The sequence below is a fragment of the Saimiri boliviensis genome, chromosome 13 (genome assembly GCF_048565385.1).
Source record: "Saimiri boliviensis isolate mSaiBol1 chromosome 13, mSaiBol1.pri, whole genome shotgun sequence".
Lineage (NCBI taxonomy): Eukaryota > Metazoa > Chordata > Mammalia > Primates > Cebidae > Saimiri > Saimiri boliviensis.
In genome coordinates this window covers 1,022,382-1,048,748 of record NC_133461.1, presented here as the reverse complement: position 1 = coordinate 1,048,748, position 26,367 = coordinate 1,022,382, and the positions used below count along the sequence as shown (strand labels likewise).

The 26,367-nt window shown below is 49.8% G+C and overlaps 1 protein-coding gene and 1 pseudogene across 5 annotated transcripts in view; both read left to right on the top strand.

Moving 5' to 3' along the window:
• The window catches only part of ATP9B (ATPase phospholipid transporting 9B (putative)), a 277,165-nt gene that overhangs the window by 240,635 nt on the left and 10,163 nt on the right, over positions 1-26,367 (top strand). For all 5 annotated transcript variants that reach the window (XM_074383227.1, XM_074383229.1, XM_074383230.1 and 2 more), the window contains 7 exons: positions 1,950-2,048; positions 3,779-3,868; positions 5,534-5,678; positions 5,878-5,942; positions 8,222-8,377; positions 8,539-8,603; positions 19,500-19,608. In XM_074383227.1, the coding sequence (XP_074239328.1) occupies positions 1,950-2,048; positions 3,779-3,868; positions 5,534-5,678; positions 5,878-5,942; positions 8,222-8,377; positions 8,539-8,603; positions 19,500-19,608 (729 nt within the window). The remainder of the gene's footprint in view (positions 1-1,949; positions 2,049-3,778; positions 3,869-5,533; positions 5,679-5,877; positions 5,943-8,221; positions 8,378-8,538; positions 8,604-19,499; positions 19,609-26,367) is intronic.
• LOC141580758 (uncharacterized) lies at positions 12,442-19,493 on the top strand (annotated as a pseudogene).

The following is a 26,367-nucleotide window of genomic DNA, read 5'->3' as shown; positions in this document are numbered from 1 at the left end:
GGATAATTTTAGCACTACTTCAAGGGCCTGGGGCTCAGAATGGAAAACATATAACTGGTGCTTAAGAGAAAAGCTGTGTAGTCAGGCTAGAGGGACAGAACTGAAGGACAGTGTCAGAAGTGAGATCAAAAAGCCATCCCCCAAGTCTCGGTGAAGATGCTGTGCTGTAGACAGAAGATCGGCATCCGTCTTCCTTGCTCTCTGGAAGTCTGCAGGGCTGAGACTCGAAAGATTCGATACACATTTGAGATCGCAGTAGGAAGTATGTCATGAGGCGATACCTGGTTTCAGAGTAATTGTTCATATAGGAATTCAAAATTACAAGAGGAAATTCTGACTCAGCAAGTTTAGATTACTAGACTTCATTGTTTTGTACAGCCAAAACGTTGAATGAAGAAGTATGATTAACAAGAGCAGATGAGCCGGTGTTGTGCCGTGTACCTGGGATCCCAGGAACTCAGGAGGCTGAGGCGGGGGCTCACTGGAGCCCCGGAGTTCATGGCAAGACCCGTCTGTACTGGACATGTGAATGAGCGAGCAGATGAGCCATGCACGTCACTGTAACGTAGTAGTCAACTTCCCTCAGTCTGCTTCTCACTTTACATGTGCTAGATTACTAGTAGTCCATATCCCGTGTAGTAAAATTTGGATATTTACATCAATTATTTGCTAAGTTACATGACTTTCTCAAGTTCTGCTCCTTCTTCTTTACCTGAAGCCAAGAACCCTGAGGTGGTTTTCAGCTGGACCTCACTGTGTCTCCTGAGTCGCACTGAGGCTGCTGCAGGGCCGGTTCTTCCGCCCTGTCGCCATAGTGTCGTGATCTTCGGTCCAGTAAACGAATATAAGTCTGTAAAATAAGTCAAAAGCACAAATCTTAGACCTTGAGAAGAGCCCCAGGTAGAATGTGCTTAAGCAGATAATTGGTACAAGGTAGAAGTTTTTCTGTTTTGTTTCCAAAGATGCGTATTTCAATATGACACATAAGAAATGAGAAATTCAGCTAATGAGAATATGACTAGAAGTTCTTTGCTGTTATGTGTATCAAACGTCCTGTTATGTATTAAATATCCTGAGATTTTACACTCTCTATTATCTAGGGATATATAAGATGGGCGTGGGTATGCAGTTTTTAAATATAAAGTGACTACTATTTGACACATTTTATTTGACATAAACAACTTTTGGCTTGACTATGGGCCATTTACCCATTGAACCTCTGCTTCCCACTGAAAAACTAGCAAACTACAGTAAAGGTCTTCATGAGCCTCCTAGCCTGGCAGACCCTGGTGGTGTGCTGCCTGGGCAGACCTGTGTGCTTGGTGCGGAGTGCTGTGTGGACAGCGCCTTTGAGGCTCACGGCATGCCGGGCCGGGTGTTACTTACGTGCCAAGGCGTCTCAGCTGCTGTGTCTGCACATCACTGTGATCTCACTCGTTTCAGCTAAGCAAGCCCAGAGACCGTTTGGTTGTGGTTGAAAGTACGGAACGTGACCTTGTTTCAGTCTGCATTGCCTCCTCTTCTGCAGCCATCACCACCATCCACCTCCAGAGCTGATCCATCTTCCTACACAAAACGCTGTCCATCTCCCCACCCCCTTCCCCCAGACCCTGGCACCCACATCTACTGGCTTCTCCATGGATTGGATGGCTCTAGGGACCGCATGTAAATGGAATCACACAGTTGGTGTCCTTCCGTGACTGGCTTCTTTCACTCAGCAGTGTCCTCAAGGTTGATCCACACTGCAGCCTGTGTCAGAATTTCCACCCTCTTTAAGGCTGAGTAATACTCCATCGTATGTCTGGAGCACATTTTTCTTCTTCGTTTGTCTGTTGATGGACACCGGGGTTGCTTCCGCCTCTTGGCTGCGGGGATAAGGCTGCTGTGAGATGCCGGGGACAAGCGTGTCCTTGTCTTGTTGAGGCTCACCAGCTGCAGTTGCTTCCTAGGTATGGATGCTAACAGGCGACAAGCTGGAGACAGCCACCTGCGTCGCCCAAAGCTCACGCCTGGTGCCTCGGACACAGGATACTCACATCTTCAGACGGGTATGTATCTTAATCACTTTGAATTTGTGAACGTTTGTCTCACAAATAAGGCCTGTTGTTTTTGTCAAGATAGCTATGTAGTTATTAATCACTAAATATCTTTTTAAAAGAAATATTGTAATTGTTTTCTTAATTTATGAAAGCATTTTAAAAATAGACGTTTTTAGACACATACATCAATTGTGATCAAAAGCTGCTTTTTGACAGTGTGAACAAGCCCTAAGTTCAAAGGTGTCTCTCGGTTACACTGTTATATTATTTTTTGCTGTTTTAAAAGAGACATACTGCAATCATTTTCAATTTGTAAAAATGTACATTGATGAAAAATTACATTATTCTACCTTTTATACATATTACATGTTGTCCAGAGCTGCTGTTGTGAAACAAGCCATAAATACAAAATAGGAATATGTTCTTAATCGCTGCCATTTTCAGAGCAAGTGCTGCCTTAATTTGTTCAAAGAAAATTAATAGAAATGATCTAGGTTTATGTGTTTACTGTATGTATTAGTTATGACTAAATTTAATTCAAACAAAAAATAAAAATTTCTTGGGTCTTGATTGATAGTGGGTGAACAGACATTCTGTGTCTGTGTCTGCTCTAAATGAAGCACTTGTACCTACAGAAGGAGTTATTTGAATACAATTTACATGTAAATGCAGTGTGTTTTGAAGCATCTGAATCGCAAATTAGGCCCTGAAGACTACTATTTGCAATTAAATTATTAATGCTTCTGATAAAACTTCAGATCAATTTTTGTTGACTTTTCAGTGTTATAGCACCACAAATTAAATTTTTCACAATAAAACCTACCTATTTAAAGATGAGTCTGAGATTGTTAATTTGAACCACATGAAGCTTTTATTTCAGTCTTATTATTAGGACTATTAATATATCATTTCTTTCATGCTCCATAAAATCTCTGCAGAAAGAATGTGAAAAAACAGTTACGTTGGCTTTTCGAAATGTTTTTTGTTCTAAAATGAATATTTCGAGATTATGACTTAATTTTACTCCTTTAGGTTTTTAAAAAAAATCCCTCAGACACTGAATAAAAACCAATGGAATGAGTTGAAACCCACGGCAGAGACAGGGCAATTAAGCATTTTGCATTATTTGACCTGTTATGGAAAGCAGTGTGTCTACATAACACCTTGGTTTCAGACCATCCTGGCTCTTGCCTGGCGTGTGGCGATGAGCAGCTCATTCCCTGGGCTCTGGTGCTCTGACGGGTGGGTGCCTCCTTCTACAGAGCTGTGTTCGTGGAGCTGCGACTCAGTGACTCAGCAGCACTGCCCCCACACCGGCGCACCCCTGCCTGTCACTCTGCTAAGTAATCACCTCATGGAAATTACAAGAAAATTCTTCATCGTTATCATTGTCTGTTAAGGGAGTGTGTTTATAAAAGCCAATTAATTACCCTCCCAAACTATCCGGAAGGTAATTATTAACTCATAGGCACCCTTGACGTAATGTCTCCTCAGAGCGGTGATTCTTCTGCATTCTTCACTGTGAGTGTCCTGCTGCAGTTGCTGAGAGGGTAGACACCCCCAGCACCGCCAGAGGGACTGGAGAGGACCTTCTTCTAGGTCCAAATACCGAAGCTCCTTTGCTTTTAGATAGTAAGCCCAAAACATTCTACTGTGACTCTGCAAATCATGCCCTGTTCTCTGTGCCTCTAATTTAGATAACATTTTAATTGGGGATTCTTTTTTCTCCCTTAATGGAGGTAACCAGTCGGGGAGAGGCACATTTGGAGCTGAATGCATTTAGAAGGAAGCATGATTGTGCCTTGGTTATATCTGGGGACTCTCTAGAGGTAAGGCTGGACTCTGAGTACATGTCTTTCTGTCTGTGTCTCCGAGGCAAGGCTGGTCCCTGGCCGAGTGTCTGTCTGTCTGTCTGTGTCTCTGAAGCAAGGCTGGTCCCTGTCTGTCTGTCTTATCTGTGTCTCTGAGGTAAGGCTGGTCCCTGACGGAGTGTCTTGTCTGTCTGTCTGTGTCTCTAAGGCAAGGCTGGTATCCTGAGTGGTTACATGTCTGTCTGTCTGTCTGTCTGTGTCTCTAAGGCAAGGCTGGTATCCTGAGTGGGTACATGTCTGTCTGTCTGTCTGTCTGTGTCTCTGAAGCAAGGCTGGTCCCTGACCAAATGTCTGTCTTGTCTGTCTGAGGCAGGGCTGATTCCTTTGCGAGTATGTCTGTCTTTCCATTCCCATGCGCCCAGGGTTTCTTGAGGAAGTGCTTTTGCCCGTTTGTGCAATTTTGAGGCACTTTTTCCGTTTCGCAACAGTGGTGCCTGCCACTCTGGAAAGCAGCTGCAGCCTGGGGAGGTGTCAGGGCTGGGTCCCGGTGATGGTTACTCCTCCTTTAGATAGGGAGAGCCTGGAACGTTCTGCAGGAGGCCCGGGAGAGCCTGGAAGGTTCTGCAGGAGGCCTGGGAGAGCCTGGAAGGTTCTGCAGGAGGCCCGGGAGAGCCTGGAACGTTCTGCAGGAGGCCTGGGAGAGCCTGGAACGTTCTGCAGGAGGCCCGGGAGAGCCTGGAAGGTTCTGCAGGAGGCCTGGGAGAGCCTGGAAGGTTCTGCAGGAGGCCCGGCAGAGCCAGGAACGTTCTGCAGGAGGCCCGGGAGAGCCTGGAACGTTCTGCAGGAGGCCCGGGAGAGCCTGGAAGGTTCTGCAGGAGGCCCGGGAGAGCCAGGAACGTTCTGCAGGAGGCCCGGGAGAGCCTGGAAGGTTCTGCAGGAGGCCCGGGAGAGCCAGGAACGTTCTGCAGGAGGCCCGGGAGAGCCTGGAACGTTCTGCAGGAGGCCCGGGAGAGCCACTGGAGCCTGGCTGGCACCTGGCTTCTGGCTCTTTGTGCGCTCCACGTCATGTCCGCCGGAGCAGGAAAGTCCAAAGCAGCTTCATGCCGCGTTTCACGTGTGGCCCCAGCTGAGGAAACTGTGGCGCCAGGGCTGATGGGAGCCTCTGCCCGCACAGCTTTTGCACAGGCTTCTGGACTTAATCACCCCAGACCTCTGTGGCATCCACAGAGCAAGCACTCCAAGAAATGTGGCAGAAGCTGTCTCAGAACGTCACTGGTGGGTCACATGACGTTGTTCAAGAAAGTCACTAAGGCAGCCTGGATTCCAGGGGAGGGGATCAGACGCCTCCCGCAGTAAAGACGTAGCCAGGGCTGTATTGCTCTGTCTCATCTACTGCAGGCTTAAGACCAGAAGGCCGTGTCGGGGCTCAAGGCACGGAGCATTGTCTCTGGTACTTCAAGAGGAAGCGTGTCCCTGGGCAGGAGAAGGCTGGTTCCATGTTATATAGAATTTCCTCCCATGATTTTCAGATGTTCCCCTGCCCTGTGAGTCTCATGAAATGATTCACAGAATACTGAAAGATTGGGAGCTGTGACATCTGTTGGTTTTGCACTTTCTGCATGACACAAATTTGGGACAGTGCTGTTGACAGTAAGGCGGAGTCACCCGTGCTCTGTTTTCCAGGTTTGTCTAAAGTACTACGAGCACGAGTTTATGGAGCTGGCCTGCCAGTGCCCCGCCGTGGTGTGCTGCCGCTGCTCGCCCACCCAGAAGGCCTGCATCGTGACGCTGCTGCAGCAGCACACGGGGAGACGCACCTGCGCCATCGGTGAGCGCCGCCCGCTCACGGGAGGCCTCCAGAGAAGCCCGTGGCCTGACACTGATGGGCACACTTCCTTCCACCCCTGAAACTAGATTGAGTCCATCTCCATTAATGGAAGTTTCTGAAATAGCCTCTGATGGTAAAAATGAAAAACGTGATGATGGATGGGGTTTTATTTTATCTCGCAACTTTTCTTGTTTCGCAGGTGATGGAGGAAATGATGTCAGCATGATTCAGGCAGCGGACTGTGGGATTGGGATTGAGGGAAAGGTAGGTTTGCCCTTTCGTCTGTCAACATATCAGTGCACATCAACACAACTCAGCACATGCTGGGTCATTGTACACTCAGCACCTACTCGGTCAGCACACGTCAGCGTGTGCTCAGCACACACTCGGTCAGCACACGTCAGCACTTGCTCAGCGCACACTCGGTCAGCACCTACTCAGTCAGCACACGTCAGCGTGTGCTCAGCACACACTCGGTCAGCACCTACTCGGTTAGCACACGTCAGCGTTTGCTCAGCACACACTCGGTCAGCACCTACTTGGTCAGCACACATCAGCACATGCTCAGCACACACTCGGTCAGCACACGTCAGCACATGCTCAGCACACACTCGGTCAGCACCTGCTCAGTCAGCACACGTCAGCACTTGCTCAGCGCACACTCGGTCAGCACCTACTTGGTCAGCACACGTCAGCACATGCTCAGCACACACTCGGTCAGCACCTGCTCAGTCAGCACACATCAGCACATGATCAGCGCACACTCGGTCAGCACATGTCAGCACGTGCTCAGAACACGTCAGCACGTGCTCAGCACACACTCGGTCAGCACCTGCTCAGTCAGCACACATCAGCACATGCTCAGCACACACTCGGTCAGCACACGTCAGCACGTGCTCAGCACACACTCGGTCAGCACCTACTCGGTCACCGCACATCAGCATATGCTCAGCGCACACTCGGTCAGCACACGTCAGCACGTGCTCAGCACACACTCGGTCAGCACCTACTCGGTCACCGCACATCAGCATATGCTCAGCGCACACTCGGTCAGCACACGTCAGCACGTGCTCAGCGCACACTCAGTCAGCACCTGCTCAGCACACACTCGGTCAGCACCTGCTCAGTCAGCACACATCAGCACATGCTCAGCACACACTCGGTCAGCACCTACTCAGTCAGCACACGTCAGCACATGCTCAGTGCACAATCAGTCAGCACACACTCGACACATGCTCGGTGAAGGTGCACTTGGTCAACACATTTGGGTGAAGGAGGAATTGGTCAGAATCCCCGCTTTGACCCCACATCTCATAAAGAGGATCCTGCCACGTGCATTAGAGCCCAGCCCTCGGCATCCTTGCTGTTGGCAGAGTGGCTGCTAGGAAGGTGTCACGCGTAGTCACCTGCCCCAGGGCTCAGCTCAGTTGTTAGCAAACCCCCCAAAGAGCCTTTTCTTTCTTTTTTTTTTTTTTTGTGCCTTTATCCCAGCTACTCCAGAGGCTGAGGCAGGAGGATCACTTGAGCCCAGGAGTTTAAGGCTGCAGTGAGCTGTGATTGTGCCACTGTACTCTAGCCTGGGTGACAGAGTGAGACCCTGTCAAACGCTCATGGCCATCCTACCATGATTTATTATTTTATTTTACATAATTTTTAACAATTTCTTATACATTGAACTATGTTTTTTTTGTTTGCTTGTTTTGTTTAAATTTTTAAAATTTCAGTAGGGTTTGGGGGAGCAGGTGATGTTTCATTACATGAATAAGTAATTTAGTGGTGATTTCTGAGGATTTGGTGCACCCAGCGAGCCTTTTCATGGCTGCCCTCCCGTTTCACACACGCTGTTCTCTGGGTAGTTGCCTGTGTCTGACTGAGGTATAGTTTAAGGTTTGCCTTCTGTGCTAGCCTTATTTATGTTACTCCTTTCTCCACAGTCACTTAAATATTAATACAAACATACCCAGAAAGACCTGGAAAATTAACCCAGCTCAAGCCAGCGTGGCTTTTCCTTGGCTACTTCATTTGTAATGCCTTATGGCGGTGTTGTGAAAGAGGAGATAGTTTTTTTTTAATATGAAAAAGCAGAGAATTGTCTTGAAGAAGCCCATGGTCACAGGGGCGTCTTCTGACAGGGCTGGCCCGTGCTGAGTTCACAGAGGCTCAGATCACAGGGACTTAGATCACAGGGGCGTCCTTCAACAGGGCTGGCCCGGGCTGAGATCACAGGGGCATCCTCCCACAGCGCTGGCCCTGGATGTCCTCTGATAGTGCTGGCCCGGGCCCTGCTGACTCCTGTGACACCCTCGGGCTGTTGGAGCCGAGCTCTCCTGAAGTGTCTGAGAGAGCCTGGGCTGCTGCTGGGGGCCTCCCTGCCCCTGTACCTGAGACCGGCGGACCTGTCCCGTCGACGTAGCCGAAGCTTTTAAAGTCCTGCAGACAGAACTTCAGTCTTGGTAAAATTCAGGCTGAGTTCTAGAACTCAGCTTCTGGAGTCTGATCTCCAGCGTCCACAGTGTCGGACAGGCCCTGCGTGCTTCTTCCAGGAGGGGAGGCAGGCCTCGCTGGCGGCCGACTTCTCCGTCACGCAGTTCCGGCACGTCGGCAGGCTGCTCGTGGTGCACGGGCGCAACAGCTACAAGAGGTCGGCGGCCCTCGGCCAGTTCGTCATGCACAGGGGCCTCGTCATCTCCACCATGCAGGTACCAAGCTTCTGCACATGCCACGGGGGCAGGGGCCGGGACGCTGCGAGGGGGCATCGCCAGGTGCTGCGGGAGTACCTGGGCTGCGCTTGGGAGTTAGAGGCCTGGTGCCGGCTGCTGCTGGGCCTGACGGCTGTCTGTGTCTGTGGCTCTCTCTCCAGGCTGTGTTTTCCTCGGTCTTCTACTTCGCATCTGTCCCTTTGTACCAGGGCTTCCTCATGGTGGGGTAAGTGGCACTCAGCACCTGCCAGCTCATCCGGGGGAGGACTTTTATTTTGAAAAGAAGACCACATGTAGAAGATTGCATTTGAGTGATTCCTGATGCAGTCATCATTTAGAATGAAAACTGCTAACGTAAAAAGTGTTTTACTTGGGTAAACTTCGAGATAGCATCTGTATACTTGTTCCTCCTGGGATTTTCTCATTAGAATTTGTTTTCAAGTGGAAGCCATAGTACGTGTCAGGAATTGTGCTGGGTCTGAGATTTTTAAAGGATCCCATGGCGTAAGGAGGAGGGGCAGAGTGGCCACAGCCAGGCCCTCCCAGCTCTCTGCAGGCGGCCCCTCTCCCGGCTGGGGCTCGGCTTCGTCCCGCTATGGGATGTGGCCAGGCAGCAGCAAATGGCACACAGGAAGTGTGGGGACATTTCCTTAGACTTGAATGTGACATAGTGTGGCGTGCTTTGAACCAGATGCTGTCAGTCTCTCCCTGGCAGGAATGGAATCTTATTTTCAAAGATAACAACACCAGGGCCGGACACTTTGGGAGGCTGAGGTGGGCATGGGAGGATCACCTGAGGTCAGGAGTTCAAGACCAGCCTGGCCAACATGGTGAAATCCTGTCTCTACTAAAAATACAAAAAATTAGCCAGGCATGGTGGTGGGCACCTGTAATCCTAGGTACTCGGGAGTCTGAGGCACGAGAATCTCTTGAACCTGAGAGATGGAGGTTGCAGTGAGCTGAGATCGTGCCATTGCATACCAGCCTGGGAAACAGAGCCAGACTCAGTCTCAAAACAAAAAAGTAAAGCTAACAGCACCATTATCTTAGAAAGGGACACCACAAGTGCAGCAGGCAGGCGATGTGCGTTGAAAGCTGAGCTGATTTTGCCAACCGTGTCTGCAGAACAGGAACTTCCTGTGAAGAGAGAATTGGTGGGAATTTGTCATTTCTTCCTCCTTTGTGGTGATGCCTAGAAATGAAAGCAGCGTGACTGCTTGTGTTGGCAGCAGACTAAAAGCGGCCTCCCCTCTGCCACTGATCTCCCTAACATCTGCAAAGCTCGTTCCCATCTTAACCAGGTTCCACCCGACAGTGAGTCCCAGAAAATACTGTGACAGTTACAGCCACTGGCATTGATGCTCTCAGCGTTGAACACACCTTCATCATCACCTTGTCCCCAGAGAGCTCAGGAACGTGCATGTGGGCGACCAGGCTCAGACCTGAGTGGCCGGGGCCGGCGCCGGGCACTGCTCCTCACCGTCACACAGCCGCCGAGCTTCCTCCCGGCCCGCAGAGAACAGACACGGAGTCCCTTCTCTCTGCAGAGCTCTTTTCAATCCGCATGCTAAACACCATGTCACCCGCAAGCTCCCTGAATCCATTCCTCACACGTGTAGCAAAATACCGGGAAACGTTGGCCTGCGCATGTGTTAGGTTTTTGTTAAACATGTGAGGTCTCTTAAGTCCCTGCTTCCCAAGTGAGAATCACTGAGAGGCACCCCGTCGTCCCGAGTCGTCTGAGGAGCGCTGCCATGCACAGAGCCGGCGCTTGGCTCTGTGCCTTCCCTCTCTCCAGTCTTCAGGAACTCTCTGCCCTCTGGCGTGCACATGTGATGTCCCCTTGGCTAGACCACTGCCAGATGTCCCCATTGTCCTTGCTTCCCCGGAGGCCCCAGCCCCCACGGCGCACCTTCACCCCCCGCAGGCCGCGCAGCTGTAGCGCCAGTTAGCGCCCTCGTCTCCTGCGTGCTCTACAAGGACAAGTCACAAGGTGTGTCAGGTCCTTGTACCTGCTGTGAGTTTGTCAGTGTGAACTTGAGCGCATGCGGATTGCAAAGGAGGACCAGGCTCTGGCAGATTCTAAAGCCTCGGGACAGCTGAGCTGTGGGGCTCACAGCTACCAAAACCCCTGGGGCACCTGCCTCGGACTCTGTGTCCTTCACCTGCATGTTAGCCCCGTTCGTCCCAAGGCATCAGGAGCATGTCCTGTGGTCCTAAAAATCACTTTAGGCAGGGTGCGGTGGCTCACACCTGTAATCCCAGCACTTTGGGAGGCCGAGGTGGATGAATCACCTGAGGTCAGTAGTTTGAGATCATCTTGGCTAACACAGTGAAACCCATCTCTATTGAAAACACAAAAAACTAGCTGGGTGTGGTGGTACGTGCCTGCAGTCCCAACTACTCTGGAGGCCGAGGCAGCAGAATCACTTGAACCCAGGATGTAGAAGCTGCAACAAGCCGAGATCGTGCCACTGCACTCCAGCATGGGCGACAGAGCAAGACTGTGTCTCAGGAGAAAAAAAAAAGCAACTTTGAATAAAGTGAGTAAGAGCTTGGGAAAACCCTTGCCTGTGGCTTCAGGCTTCTCTCACGCCTAGCCCTTCATTTTGGCACGAGTGCCTACACTTCAGGCCCCTTCTTGCTATAAACACACAGGGAATAACTCCTGTGATAGGAAACATTGCAGACTCTTTGTGGCCCATAAGGAAACCGCCATCATCAGCCCTGGGCTGGGCTGGCCACCCGAGGCTCCCTCAGCCCAAGCGTGAGGGAGCACAGGACAATGCTGGGCATCTGTGCTGTCAGCTTGAGCCCTATTTCATGTCTCTCCGTGACCAAAGAAGGTCCCAGCAACTTACCAACTCATAGCCTATATGACTGATGGAAATGGTGGTAGGATTTGCGCTAACATTCTCAGCATTCCATTAATTCCAATAGTGTTTCATATAGTACTTCAAACAAAGGTGAAAAATCCTAAAGGTATAGTAAGCTCTAACTCTTTTTAAATAAGTTTTCCCATGCCTGCCTCTTTGCAGTAATTATTAATTAGTTACCTTTTTGGAGGGGGTGTGGAGAGAACAGAGTCTTGCTGTGTCACCCAGGCTGGAGTGCAGTGGCATGGTCTCAGCTCACTGCAGTCTCTCCCTCCTAGGTTCAAGCGGTTCTCCTGCCTCAGCCTCCCGAGTAGCTGGGATTACAGGTGTGCACTACCATGCCTGGCTAATTTTTGCACATTTTCAATAGAGATGGGGTTTCGCCATGTTGGCCGGGCTTGTCTTGAACTCCTGACCTTAGGTGATCCACTTGTGTTGGCCTTCCAAAGTGCTGGGATTACAGGCATGAGCCCCTACGCCTGGCCTAGTTACTTTTAAATAGTATAGAATTGGCTAATTGCACCTTGAGTTTGAACAGTGTTTTTCTTCCTTGGAAGTCATATAAAAGCATAACCATTATTTCTTTCTTTCTTCGTATTTTAAAAATTGGAGATTTGAAACATTAAAAGCAAATGTGGGGCACCGTGGAGATTATTCTTGGAAGAACAGCGTTCCCAGCTCCTGTTCTGAGAGCTCTTCTTTATATTAGGCTTTATGTAAAGTAACTTGGAGTGTCCCTCATGAGAGAAACGCCTGTGACTTCCTTAAGCACTCGTACTCTGAATTTGGTTAGGTGGGAGATTTGAAGGGGCGATGCTTTTAAGTTAAGGTAGTTTGAAAATAAATAACGAGTTTGCCTTCACCTAGAAAATCAGTATCAAGAAGTGAGCAAAAACCAACATGACGTTTTTACAAAGTAACATAACTGGACCAAACTCATGTCTCTGAAGGAGAAACGGGCTCTAGAAACTAGAATCGTTGATAGATTTACCATGGTTTTCCTCTCCATTCATTTCATCAGCTCTGGAAGGAACTGATGGCCCAGGTGACTTTCCTGAAGCAGGAGGGATCAGAAGCAGGAAGGACCAGGCATACACTCCGTGCACAACAGGGAGACCCCGAGAGGGGCCGGGGACCCTGGGGGTGGGGGTGGGGAAGCCTAGGGTGGCGGGGGATGGGGCAGCAGGAGGGGCTGGGAGAGACGGGACAGCCTGAGGAGCTTCCTGTGACCCCCCTGAGCCCACCCTGCCCTCGCACCCCAAGCAGGCCTGGGGAATGCAATGCGCTCCCCCAGGAAAAGAGCTCCTAGACCAGGTCCTCTTGGGGAACCCCTGGTGGGTGCCACGCCGTGTACCTTAGAAGTCGGAGGCTCCGAGACAGACTCCCGATCGCATGTGCTCACAGCTCATGTTCTACAAAAGTGCTTTGGGGAACGCTAGTCTGAACTGGCTGGAAGTGTCTCCCCAGTGATGTCGGCAGTTCCCTGCAAGGACCTCACACTCAGCAGCACACCGTGGCAGCCATTCCTGGGTGTGGGTCTCCTTTATATCCTTGCTAGCGGCTCAGATGGAGAGCCTGTGAGCGCTCTCATGAAAGTTAGACTGAACCTTAATTGAGCACCAAGAGGGTGCCTGACATTTCCAGAGAGCGCTCTGGGCAGGAGGAGCACGGGGTCCCCAGGGAGCTGTGTGCAGGCCTGAGGGACAGAAAGCTGTGGGGTCCCCAGGGAGCCGTGTGCAGGGCCTGAGGAACAGGAGGCTCTGTGGCCTTATCAGAGAGGGTCTTGAGAACTGCTTCCAGCCATGACTGGAATAACAGGAAACAGATTTATCTTCCAAGCCTAATCAATGGGAAACACGAGAAGACGTGAAAACATGTGAAAGAAGTGTTTTCAGACATTGGATAAGAAGGAATAGGGACGAGTGCCTCAGAGAAAGAGAGCAGCTGTCTCCCACGTGGAGCCAGCAGCCAGAGAGCCTTGAAAGTTCCGTGTTCCAGGAGTCCGTGCACCTGCCGCCAAGCTTGTCAGAGTGAGCTTCGCCATGCAGCCCTCACAGGAGGGCCAGGCTCTGGTGGATTCCAGGCCCAGCCAGTGCCCAGGTCGGCACAGATTTCCTTAGTGCCAATATCGTGACACACTGAGAATCAGTTGACATATGGACTTTATAAAAATCAAGTTTTTATTCTCTGAAGACAGTACTAAACAAATAAAAAGGCAGATGAGAAGAAAATACTTTTAATACATATCATCTTCAATTCAACCATAAGACAAACAACTCAATGTTTTTTTTTTTTTTAAGGTGAAAGATTTGAACATCCATCACAAAAGAAGACATAAGAATGGCCAGTAAGCACAAGAAAATGTCTTTAGCATCACCAGTTACCAGGAAAGATAATTTTTTTGTTTTTCTTCCTGAGATGGAGTCTTGCTCTGTTGCCCAGGATGGAGTGCAATGGCCTGATCTCGGCTCACTGCAACCTCCACCACCCAGGTTCAGACAATTTTCCTGCCTCAGCCTCCCAAGTAACTGGGATTACAAGCACGCGCCACCCTGCCCTGCTAATTTTTGTATTTTTAATAGAGATGGGGTTTCACCATGTTGCCCAGGCTGGTCTTGAACTCCTGACCTCATGATCCACCTGCCTCAGCCTCCCACAGTGCTGGCATTACAGGTGTGAGCCACCAAGCCCATCCTGGAAAAATAACTTTACTCTACAGAGAGAGAGAGAAGGCTTTTCCACCAGAGTCCAGGCAGAAAGGCTGAGGGGTGTGTTGGCGGGTGGGCAGCAGGGCGTTACGGCTGGCGAGAGTGCAGACGGTTGAGCTGCCTCAGAAAGCAGGCTGGCAGTTTTTATGAAATAAAACGTTCACTGCCATAGGCCCCAACAACCCCCTCCTCAGTGTTCACCCAGGAAAAAGGAAAACACTCATGCTACCACACAGACCCTTGCAGGAACTCTCACAGCCTCATCTGTGATATCCACAGACTGGGAAGACACAAACGTGGCTGGGTGGGGGAAGAGCTGCACTGTGTCCATAGCGCAGGACACTGCCCCGCAGCACAGAGAAAGCAGAGGACACTCAGCAAGGTGGCCAAGCCCTGACACCTCCCAGAGAGGTGGCAGAACCCACCTGGAGAGAGCAGAGACCCTCCCAGAGAGAGCAGCCAGGTGCTAGAGAGCTCGCGGCAGTGAGGGAGGCAGGGGTCTACCACCTGCCCCGTCAGTCCCCCTCTGTCCGGGTGACGGACGCTCTGCGCATGATCGCATGGCGGTTCCACGACACTCGTCAAAACTCATCACACATGCTGAAAGGTGCACCTCGAGAGAGTAGGTTTATGAAAAGGAGGCAGTGGTGGGTTTTTTTGTTAAAGGTTGCAAGAGATTGGGAACTTTCTAGCATAAATAAAGCAAGAGTTCTTACAAATGTGCTATACAGAAATGGTGACTGCACGTGACCCTGCCTGGTGCTGCGAGTGAGTCACAGGCCGATTGCCTGAGTGGCCGCAGGCCTGTGCGCACGGGACAGAGTTCTCAGCCGTCAGAGGGATGACCCGCCATCTTTCCTTGCGGTCAGGCTCTTCTTGAATTATTTGGCCCTGTTCCTAAATTCTAAGCGGAGTGGGAATTGTTCAAAGAAAATTAACAAAAGCAATTGAAGATTTGGAGGAAAGTCCAACAGTGCTGTACAAGTTGAACCTAATAAAGGATTAAAGGTGGAATTTCTGGGTAAAGGTCTCTGAGCATGTGGTGTTCAGTGCCCAGCAGCAGCCCATCAAGAAAACAGAAGGATATGAAATCGACTAAAAATTCCTTAGAAGAAGATGGTTCTGTAGAGCCCACAAGAGTGTAAAAAATAGAACAGTCTACATTTAGCGACCGTGGAATCTCAGCCATATTAAAACGGAATGCAGCCTTCAGATATCCACATGTTTTCAGGACTAAACGGTGTAGGGCTGTGGTGCCCCACATGGTTGTGGGGCGTCCCTAATGCTGTGTTGAGGTGCAGGATCCAAGAGGTGAAGAGACAGGACACCGAAGAACTGGTGAAGAGCATCTGGACTCGGGGGCCAGGCCACCTGTGAGCGGAGATCAGCAAGAGCCCAAAATGCCCAGAAGCATCTGTATTTGTTAGGTACAAGCAGGGGGCAGGGTCGTGAGTGAGGTCATCATCTATAGGCTTAATGACAGGGCATACATAATCACATGAGTTAAACAAGCGAGGGGGCCACCCCATTGTGTCACTTGGGCAGAGAGGTGGGCCGTGCGCAGTAGGGGGCCGTGCCGTGCGCAGTAGTAGAGGGTCGTGTGCAGGAAAGGGGTCCACCCCCATTAGGTCACTGAGGCAAGGAGGTGGGCTGTGTGCAGCACTTCTTATGTGGGGGCTGGAGACTTCAAAGGGTTTCTAATAGAAGGATACCGTAAGCCAATGCAGTGGGAGCTGACAGACTTGTGCTCTTCTTTTAAGATATTTATGGGAGGATGATTTGAGCTAGCACAGAAGCGAGAAAAGACTGACAGGGTGTCCAGCCGCTGTGACTGGTCACACCAGAGGGTTCTTCTCCCTCGGTTACTTCCAGGATCTCAGGCCTGAGGCCGACTTTCCACAGGAACTGGATGCAAGGTGCTACAGCTCCTTTATCAGGAGGAGAGGCTCCTGCTCCAAGCCTGCCGTACAGCGTGTGCCCTTTCAGGCAGGGACGCCACCGCCTGGGTCTTTGGTTCTCGTCCTGGTCTGGCTGTTTTCCCATGTGCTGCTTCTGTGCTGTGACTGCTCTGGGCATTCCTCCTACTACAGACTACTAAGTGGTTATATAGGAGGATTCTATAAATCAGCACTAAATGTGTCAGTACAGCTCTGACTACAATACCTGTATGATTATACAGAAAGATATATAGAACTAAGTATGTTAGATATATGTAAGCAGTAAGTTAGACTTCAAGCACTAATTCTGTAAACTAATATATGCTTATATATGAAGGATTATATAAAGGAAACAGCTGAGTAATAATACTATAAACTAATATTCTCCAGGCACTAGCTGTGCCTGGGGTCTAGACAGTTCTCCTTCCTTGGTGCCTGTGGCGGGTGTTACCCACAAAAAGGTACCACAGTGTCATGGTTTTTTTCTGGTTCTCTGCCATAGGATAACTTTCCCAACTTGAATGCTTTCTTATAGGTGAAAATGTCATTTAACAAAACAAACCAAAAAAAAAAAAAAAAAAAAAAAAGCCAATTGGCTCCTAAAGTGGCACTTTGGGAGGCCAAGTTGGGAAGATTTCTTGAGGCCAGGAGTTTGAGACCAGCCTGGGAAGCATGGCAAGACCCTGTCTCTACAAAATAACAGTAGCCGGGCATGGTGGTGCACACCTGCGGTCCCGGCTGCTCCGGGGGCTGAGGTGACAGGATCAGCCGAGCCCAGGAGGTCAAGGCTGCAGTGAGTCATCATCGCACCATTGTACTCCATCCTGGGCCACCGAGAGAGACCCTGTCTGAAAAGCAACCAACCAACAAACCAGCTGCACGTCCAGGGCAGTAGGAGGTGGGATAGATGGGTTCCTCCCCGCTCCTTCTGCTAAGTTCAGTGAGAAACTAGGGGCATCACACACAGAAGGCTCTGAGTGGGGAGCGACGTGAATGGGGGGTGGGGCCCTTGGCTCCAAGAAGCAAGGCAGAAAGAGCTCCCTGGGTTTTCCAACAGCTGGAGCCGAAGGTGCCAGCAGCCTGGAAACGGCCCTGGGTGTGGAAATTTAAAATCTAAAAGTCCCACCAAGGTCCCAGCCTCTCCAATCGCAGGTCCACGAAAGGGTCGCCAGGAAGATAGATGACATGTCTTTCAGATGATCATCACACTATTCCAGCCAGATGCCAGGGCAAGGCTATGCCTGCCTCCCCTCACCAAAAGGCAAGTGGAGAGCTGAGAGTGCCACTTCATGAGATGCAGCCATGCCCCATCTCCAGGGTGGTGGAATGGGAGGCAGGACTCCATCCCCAGTGTTGCGGTAGTGAGCCCCAGTGTCAGTGGAGGCCGCATGGGGAGCGCGAACTCCTGCCCCTGCACAGCAGCCAGGCAGTGCCCTCCTCTCTCCACCAGAGCAGGACCAGGACCCTCCAGAAAATCCGGAGTCTCGTACACAATACCCAGAACGTGGAGGTTTCCAGCCCAGTCACTTGCCATACCAAGAACCAGGAAGCTTTCAAGGTGAATGGAAAGACAGTCAATAGAAGGCAGCCCTGAGATGGCAGAGACCTTAGCATTCTCTGACAAAGGTTGGGAAACAGCCACGGGACATGCTCTAAAGAGAAATGACAAACACACTGGCAGCAAATGGCAGCACAGAGCAGCCCAGCAGACAAGATGCAGAGCAGAGCCAGATGGGAATCAGAGATGAAAAAATGCCACGGCTGGGCTCAGCAGCAAAGCGGAACGACAGGACAGACGCAGCAAACTGGAGACGGAAACGCAGAAAGTGCTCGGTGAACAACAGAGAAAGAATTGACCAAAAAAAGAAAGGATCAGAGCCTCAAGGACATGCAAGGCGGCCTCTGCGCCGTGTGTGTGGGAGCCCCGGCCACTGCGCCGTTATGTGGGAGCCCCGGCCACTGCGCCGTTATGTGGGAGCCCCGGCCACTGCACCGTTATGTGGGAGCCCCGGCCTCTGCGCCGTTATGTGGGAGCCCCGGCCACTGCGCCGTTACGTGGGAGCCCCGGCCACTGCGCCGTTACGTGGGAGCCCCGGCCACTGCACCGTTATGTGGGAGCCCCGGCCTCTGCGCCACGTGTGTGGGAGCCCCGGCCACTGCGCCGTTATGTGGGAGCCCCGGCCAGTGCGCCGTTTTTGCCCTGGGAGTTTCAGGGGAGGAGAGACAGGCTAGGAAAGTACTTAAAGGAAAAAGGGCTGAAAACCTCCCAGATTTGGCCAAAGACGTAAATGTACAGATTGAAGAAGGTAAGCAAACCCTGAGCAGGATTAATTCAAAGAAATTCACACTAAGATCATCATAATCAAATTGATAAAAACCAGAGACAAGGAAACCACAGTGAAAGCAGCAGTGAGGAGACGGTAGGTGGGGACGATTGAACAGCGTGCAGGCCGAGGGACTGCAGTGCTGGGGAAAGGCCTCGCGGGCACAGACGCTGCAGCCCCGATTGAAAGGGGGTATGGGCAAGACACGTGTCCAGCAGTGCCTAAGCAATCCCCAGACGCAGCCATGCAGGAACAGGCCGGGTAGGAAAAGGACAGAAGGCGCAGAGACAGCCACCCTGTGTGTCGCACATAGAGACCGCTACGCACAGACTGCGAGGAAGCTCCTGAAACGACGCCCGCGGCATCAGCCACAGTGAGACCGGGTTAGACGGCAGGACGCTCCGCCTCACACCTGCCAGAATTGCGGGGAAGAGTCATGGAAACGGGGCAGCTCTTGTATCACCTTAGGAGTGTAAATCCTACAGTCTGGAAGATGTTTCAGCGGTTTCTTTGAAAAACTACACCACCGCCATGTGACCTGGCGCTTATACTCCTAGGCCTACCATCTCAGCTGGCCCTCCTGTCCAAAACAAATGGAAACTTCACCAGAAAAACTGTACGGTGAATATTTACAGCAGTTTTATTTGTGTTAATCAAAACTAGGACTAACCCAAATGTACTTCAGTGGTTAATCAAACTATGCTTCATTTGCCTGCCGCCAAATACTAGTCAGCAATAGAAAGAAATTAGCTATTGATACAGCAGCAACCTGGATGAATCTCCAGAGAACTGTGCTGCATAAAAGATGCCAATCCCCAGAGCTGCCCGCTGTAGAGTGCCATTTGCATAGCATTCTTGAAATGACCAGATTAGAGATGGAGAACGGGTTTGTGCTTGCCAGGGGTGGGAGGAGGTGGCAGAGGGAAGTGGTTGCAGCCGTAGAGCAGCCGCAGGAGGGACCCTGTGCGAGGGGTGCTCTGGGCAGGAGGTGTCCCTGTGGATTCCGGTGGGGAAGTTCACAGTGACCTCAACATAGCAAGGTGAACATGTTTCAAAATCATTCTTCCACCCGTAAGCATTTGGACGTACAGAGCGTGTTATTGGGACACGAGATAAATGCTCAGTTCTCTGCAGTAATCTGACTTGGTTGCCAGCTTGCTTTTTCGGTTTCGTGGAGTATTTTTGGTTTGTTGGAGCTGCGCTGTGACCCACAGGTCTGTCCATCGCTGTGCGGTTGAAGCGTCTCAGCTTTGTGCACTCTGCTTTCGGTCTTGCAGGTATGCGACCGTGTACACCATGTTCCCCGTGTTCTCCTTAGTGCTGGACCAGGACGTGAAGCCAGAGATGGCGATGCTCTACCCGGAGCTGTACAAGGACCTCACCAAGGTATGGGCCTCAGCAGGCGTCTGCCTCTCCACGGGCACCCACGCCTGGCATTTTACATGAGTGTGAAACAGGCCGGTCAGGGGCATTTCCAAGCATTTTGTGAAAACCAATTCTCTGTCCTTTGAGATGTTTTTTATGTCTCCTGATTTTCTTTGGCATTTTTCCCTTTGAGTTAAATTTCAAAAGGGGAAAAAACATCTCTGAAAAAAATTTTCTGAAATGTTTGCAGTAAAGCTCTAATTCACACGAAATTAGAATTGTAAAGGATGCTCTAACCATTTGTGGAACTTCTGTGAAGTGGAGAAGAGCTCACTTGGTAATTTCTGTCGAAGGCTCCCCGGGCAGCCTCCCGGCACGTGGGCGGAAGTAGCGTTCTGAAGCCGGGGTCCTGGGCTGCGTGCTTCCCATGTAGTTCCAAATCTTGTCAGTAGTCGTGGACTTCAGAAGTGATCTGAAACGTGACTGACAGTTCGCGTGTCCCTGAGATCCACAGGCTACTTTTTCAGTGATGCCGCCAGAAAAAAAACCAACCCAGAAAACTTCCGTCACCGGAAACTCTGTGAAAGATGCATTTATTTAGCTTAAAACTGTGCTGCGTTAGGATTAAAATATTCTTAAAGGAGGCTTTGAATTCACCATGTTCTTTACGACAGCATATTTTATAGCATAGGACGTATAAGGATTCAGGGTAGATAGAAGAGAGGCTCAGCTCTCCAGACACAAGTCGTGCTAACTCTGCTGTTTCCCACAAAGCTAGCTTTTTTGAACCAACACTGAGAACAAAATCCACTAATCCTCCATTAAATTTAGTTTTATAATCGATAAATGACAGGCGTCTGAAATCATCAACTCTAGATTGTTAAAGCAGTACCTGTATGGTGAAGAATTAGATTAGGCGTTAAAGAAACTAGCCTTTAGTTCAGCTAACGACTAACAGATTCTAGTCCAGCTAACCCCTAATTAACCAACTAGATTCTTACATATTCACAAACTAAGAAACTAGACTCCTGTCTAACTAGTAACTAACAAACTGTATCTAATACAGCTAACCACTAACAAACTACACTCTTACCTAGCTAACCGCCCACTGACAAACTAGACTAGTCCAGCTAACTCACACAGAGAGGTGCTGGGTAAGTCGTGTTAACATTTTAATTTCTTGATGTTATTGTAAGGGTCTCATAATGAAATAAAGACTTTAAAGTTTCTTGAAAAAAAATATAAAATTCCCAATACTGTTATAATCAGGACAAATAAAGCTAGTTCACCAGTATCACATAACATATAAATGCCGAGCATTATTTGATGGTGATACCGTCCTGACCACCGGGACACATCATCCCAGGCCACACCTGTTACAGCTACAAGAGAGACCGGTTTAGCATCTTAAACTGATGAAAGCATTGTGATAAAGTGCAGCAGAGTGGGGAGCAAAGCTCTAAAACTTCGGGAACTCGTAAGAAGCTGTGTGTCCTCATTCCCAGAGACTCCAAAATGTTCGCCTGAATGCTGCCCTACAGACATACGGGCGTACAGACAAACAAGGTTCTCGTGAACGAGTGTAGACCTCAGTGTGCCGCGCTCAGCCTAGGCAGCCCGCCCCAAGCAGGGCGAAGGTCATGAGGCATCTGGTAGCTGCCGCTGGTGCTCCTGGATCGCTGTGCTGGACTGTGATACCGCAGCCATCCTGACCAGCTGTTGGAGTCAGGCAATAACACGTTTTTACTGTTTTCAAGGATTTAGATTGTACCTACTGGTATCTTTCTTTGTGGATATCTAAACTATTCTAGTAACAAGATGTTCATAGGGCCACAGGTGTCTGACGGAGCATGTAATTATCCCTAACCGTAGCTGTGGAATCAGTAGGTTCCGTGGTACCCACTGGTGCCATTTAAAACCAAGGGGATACCCAGTTTTCTTCCGACTGAGTTGGATCTCATTAAAGGTATGAAATTTCCATTTTTGTTAAGGTGATCAACAATTTGGAATGTGCCAGAATCCTAAAGTCAGGACGTCATGCCTACATTTTTTTGACAAGAATTCAGTCACTCATTTTCTCTGAGCTTCTTTTCTTACCTGCATTTTATCTTTTTCAAAAAAAATCTACCACACTTCAAATCCTTTGAAAAGAAAGTAGCGCCACTGAAGTTAATAAAATTTAGTTATTTTTTCTTATTGAAGCTAAAGAACTGTTTTGAAGCTTTCTGTGACTTCCAAAGAGTTTGCCAAGGTAGCATAGACTGCAGCACTCTGCGTCGCTGTCTGCTGATCCGGGCAGCTGGAGACTGGAGCCAGTCGGCAGGTGTCCACGGACGCCAGGTCCAGCCTGGCAGCTCAAGTGCCTGCGGTGTCAGACAGCACAGCCTTGTCCTCGACAAGCCTGCATCCTAGTCAGGATGAGAATGCAGTTCATCAGTAGCGCAGGACAACAGAGCAGAGGGTTGCAGACTGAAATGCGAGTGACTGGCCAGCAAGTGCTGATCCAGTCAGTTCTGAGTCACCGTAAATTCATAAAAGACCTTCAGAGGCAAGCCCGGGAGGCAAGGCGGGCATGGCCTGCGCGCTGGAAAAGACTCGGCTGGCAATAAAATCTGTTGTTTATGTGTAGTTGATAACCTTTCCATCTGAAAGTATGAATAATGCACAATTAGAAATTTCACTTACTGTCGTAATGAGGTGATACAGTCTCGAGTATAGACATTTGTCCCTGCTCTGTCTCCACAGCCTGAGCCCTGCACGGGCACAGTATCTGTTCAGTTAAGTGTTTGGTAAACGGCTGAGGCAGTGAATGAATCAGGAAACCAAGAGGCAGGATTTCCCTCGTTTTCCTAAAACTACATAGCTTTTATTCTTTACAGAAAATGGTATATTTGCAGCAGTATGTTGTTCTTTTGAAGCTCAAATTCTGCTTTGAACTATTAAACTTGGCTCAGATGAGGTCAGGCACTTACTTTTCTGGATGCTGCCAACAGGACAGGAAGCTGACCTGCTTGTGTCTCTGACTCTGCGCATGACTCTGCACATGCCTTCACTTCTCCTGAGTGGCGTGACCTGTCACAGAAGCCACGTGGCTCTGAGATCTGGGCCTCAGGACAGGGCAGGTGACCCTGGTTAACTGAGCCAGCCCACGTGGTCCCAGCATACCTCAGACTGTGGCTGTGAGTTTTGTTACCAATTCATAGACTTACAGGACCAGCTAATTACAGAGACATCTGACTTGCAGTTGTGCTGCTTGTCAAGATGTCAAGTATCATACAGTTCTTCATAAAATCTTTAAACCATTAGATGTTGAACTGTTCAGACCACTATTTTTTATTTTTTGTAGAGTACTTTCAAATGGTTTTATCTTTTGAAATGTATAATTGTATACTTATATACTTTTCAAAATAATAGTGAATACGGCAATAAAAAATTTAAAACAGTGAGAATAGAAAGGAGGAAATAAAAATATCTCTGTAGATGCAATAATTTTCTACATAGAAAATCCCAGGGAATCCATACACACACACACACACACACACACACACACACACACACACACAACCTCCTGTCCTAGTAAACGCCCTAACGTTTCAGGATACAGGGAATAATTTTTCAATATCATTTTTTATTCTGTATACTAACAATGAATAATTGGGGTTTGAAAACATTTTTTGACATTTTAAATACTACATTTAAGCATTTATAATAATACATGAAAGTGAAACACGGAAGTGTACCTCTAACACAATGCCCACAGGCTGTGTGTGCTGGAGACCCACCGGCACTGAGGAGAGCGGCTGTGAAGCGCATGAACGGACACGCGTGGATCGAGGGCCTTGGTGCTGTTTCACATCGACAAGCTCATTCTAGAATTTATACAGAAACGCAGGGGAATTCAAATCGCCAAAACAATTTAGAAAAAGCACAAAGTTGGAAGACGCGCTACCTGAGTTCCAGACTTCCTGTAAAACAATAATCAATTAGACAATGTATTATTGGCGAAAGGGTAGAGAAAAAGTTCCGTGGAACAGAAAAGAGAGCCCAGAAAGACACGCACAGCCGTCATGATCTGTGGCAAGTGTGAAGGGAGACCGGGTGGAGAAGAGGTGTGTCTGCAGATGTTGGGACGACTGGTCGCCCACGAGCAACAGACCCACAACCTCTGCCGCACACCTCATGCGAAAACCCACCCAGAATGGATCCTTGGCCTATTTGTAAAGCTCTAAACCTTCCAGAAGAAAATACACAAAAAATATGCCCGACTTTGGGTTAGGCAAAGAGTTTTTAGACAGATCAAAACCATGATCCTTAAAGGGAAAAAAATAATAAATTAGACTTTGCCATCATGTGAACGTTTTGGCCAGGTGTGGTGGCCTGCCATGCCTGTAACACCATCACCTGGGGAGGCCAAGGCAGGAGGATCACTTGAGCCCAGAAGTTCAAGACCAGGCTGGGCAATATAGTGAAACTGTGTCACTACAAAAAATAGAAAAAATCAGCTGAGCATGGTGATGTGTGTCTGCAGTCCCAGCTCCTCGGGGGACTAAGGTGGGAGGATTGCTTGAGCTGAAGAGGTTGAGGCTACAGTGAGCCGTGATTGAGCCACTGCACTCCAGCCTGGGTTACAAAGTGAGACCCTGTCTCCAAAAAGAAAGTTTTTCTCTGCAAATGATACTGTTAAGGAAATGAAAAAACAAGCCACAGCCTGGAAGGAAATATTTGCATGTCACATTTTTGACAAAGGAGTTGTTTCTGTGTCATATAATGAACCCCCCAAACTCAACAAGAAAGTAGCCCAGTTTTTAAAGTAGACAGAAGATATTAGTGGACACCACACCAAAGACGATCCACAGATGGCAGGAAGCGTGTGAAGATGCCCAGTGTCACTTTCATCAGGGAAGTGCACGTGGAAACCACAGTGCAATTCTGCATACCCGCAAGTGCCGCAGCAGCTCAGACACCCACGGTGGGAAAAGCTGGGCGGGTCCAGAGCAGAGAAACGGCCCTTCGCTGCTGGGAATGAAGAATTCGCACGGCCCCTTTGGAAGACAGTTTGGCCATTTCTTTTAAAGTTAAACATGTACTTACCCCATGATCTAGTAGTCCTGTTGCTAGGTGTGTCTCCAAGAGAAATGAAAACTTAGATACATGCCAAATTCTATATAGAAACGTTCAAGGCAGCACTGTCTTCATTGCCAAAAACTGGAAACAACCCTATACCCTTCAGCCAGTGGATGGAATGACATCTCCATGGACGGGGACAGCCCGTGCATGGATGGAAGGACGCTCCGTGGACGGGGACAGCCCGTGCGTGGATGGAAGGACGCTCCGTGGATGGGGACAGCCCGTGCGTGGATGGAAGGACGCTCCGTGGACGGGGACAGCCTTTGTGTGGATGGAAGGACATCTCTGTGGACGGGACAGCCCGTGCGTGGATGGAAAGACACTCCGTGGATGGGCACAGCCCGTGTATGGATGGAAGGACACTCTGTGGATGGGGACTGCCCATGCGTGGATGAAAGGACACTCTGTGGACAGGGACAGCCCGTGTGTGGATGGAATGACATCTCCGTGGACCGGGACAGCCCGTGCGTGGATGGAATGACATCTCCGTGGACCAGGACAGCCCATTCTTGGATGGAAGGACACTCTGTGGACAGGGACAGCCCGTGTGTGGATGGAAGGACACTCCATGGGTGGGGACAGCCCGTGTGTGGGTGGAAAGACATCCTAGTGGACACGGGTAGCCTGTATGTCATGCTGCCAGGTGGTGGGATTGTACTTAGTGGGGAGAGGGTTCCTGCTGACTCACGCAACGTTTTGCATTTTGCTGCACAACAGAAGCCAGACTTGAAAGTTGGTGATTCTTTTTACCTGACACCTGGGATGTGCAGAGCTGTAGGGAAGACACGTCAGTGGTTGCTAAAGGTTTGGGTATATAGGGTGACTAGAGAGGCAGCCCAACGGGTGTGGGTGTGGCTGCTCTGGCGGGCATGGTGGTGGTGGGCACCTGACCATTCCTCTGTCAGAGCCCGCGAGATGGCAGCAGCATGGAGCGCGAGGGGGGAGGCGTGCAGACAGCGTCCCATGAGCTGCAGATCCACACTCTGGGCTGGGAAGAAAGGCCTCTTTCAGCGGCCTCGGGAAAGGCATTTGACCCTGGTTCACCATAAGGCTGAAGACAAAAAGAACCGCAAACCGCGGGCGGCATTTGGCGTTTGCTGTTTGCTTCCTACAGGAACCAGTCAGCCCATGCATGGTAGCTAAGGAGAAACAGATTTCTCCCTATTAGAGATGGAAGTTAGAAATGAAGGGCTGGACTGAAGCCCACATCAGTTTGGGCTTGTGGTTTTTGTGAGATAAATAAATGAAGAAATAAGCATGGACATGTGTGAGCATGGCTGAGTAAACAGGCGGGTCCTAGGCCGTCCATCAAGCAGTGAGAATCAGGGACCCGGGCAGCAATCAGAGGGTCAGTGTGCAGACCACAGTGTGGGGGAGACAGAGGTCCCCCCAACCCCACACACAGCCCAGGCTCCTGAAGAAGGGGTTATTCCAGGGCTGAGGCAAGGAAAATACAAGATCAGCCTGGAACTTCTTGTGGAACAAGAAAGGAAGGAACTAGCGAACAGGAGTCAGTGAGGCTGCTGCGGGAGGCAGGGCAGACGGCGCCAGAGGCGGAACCCTCCCGGGGCCAGCACCGAGCACCCTGCAGGGCAGCCGAACCGCAGCGGGACAGCAGGCGCCTTCAGCTCCACTGTGGATAAGCAGAGAAAG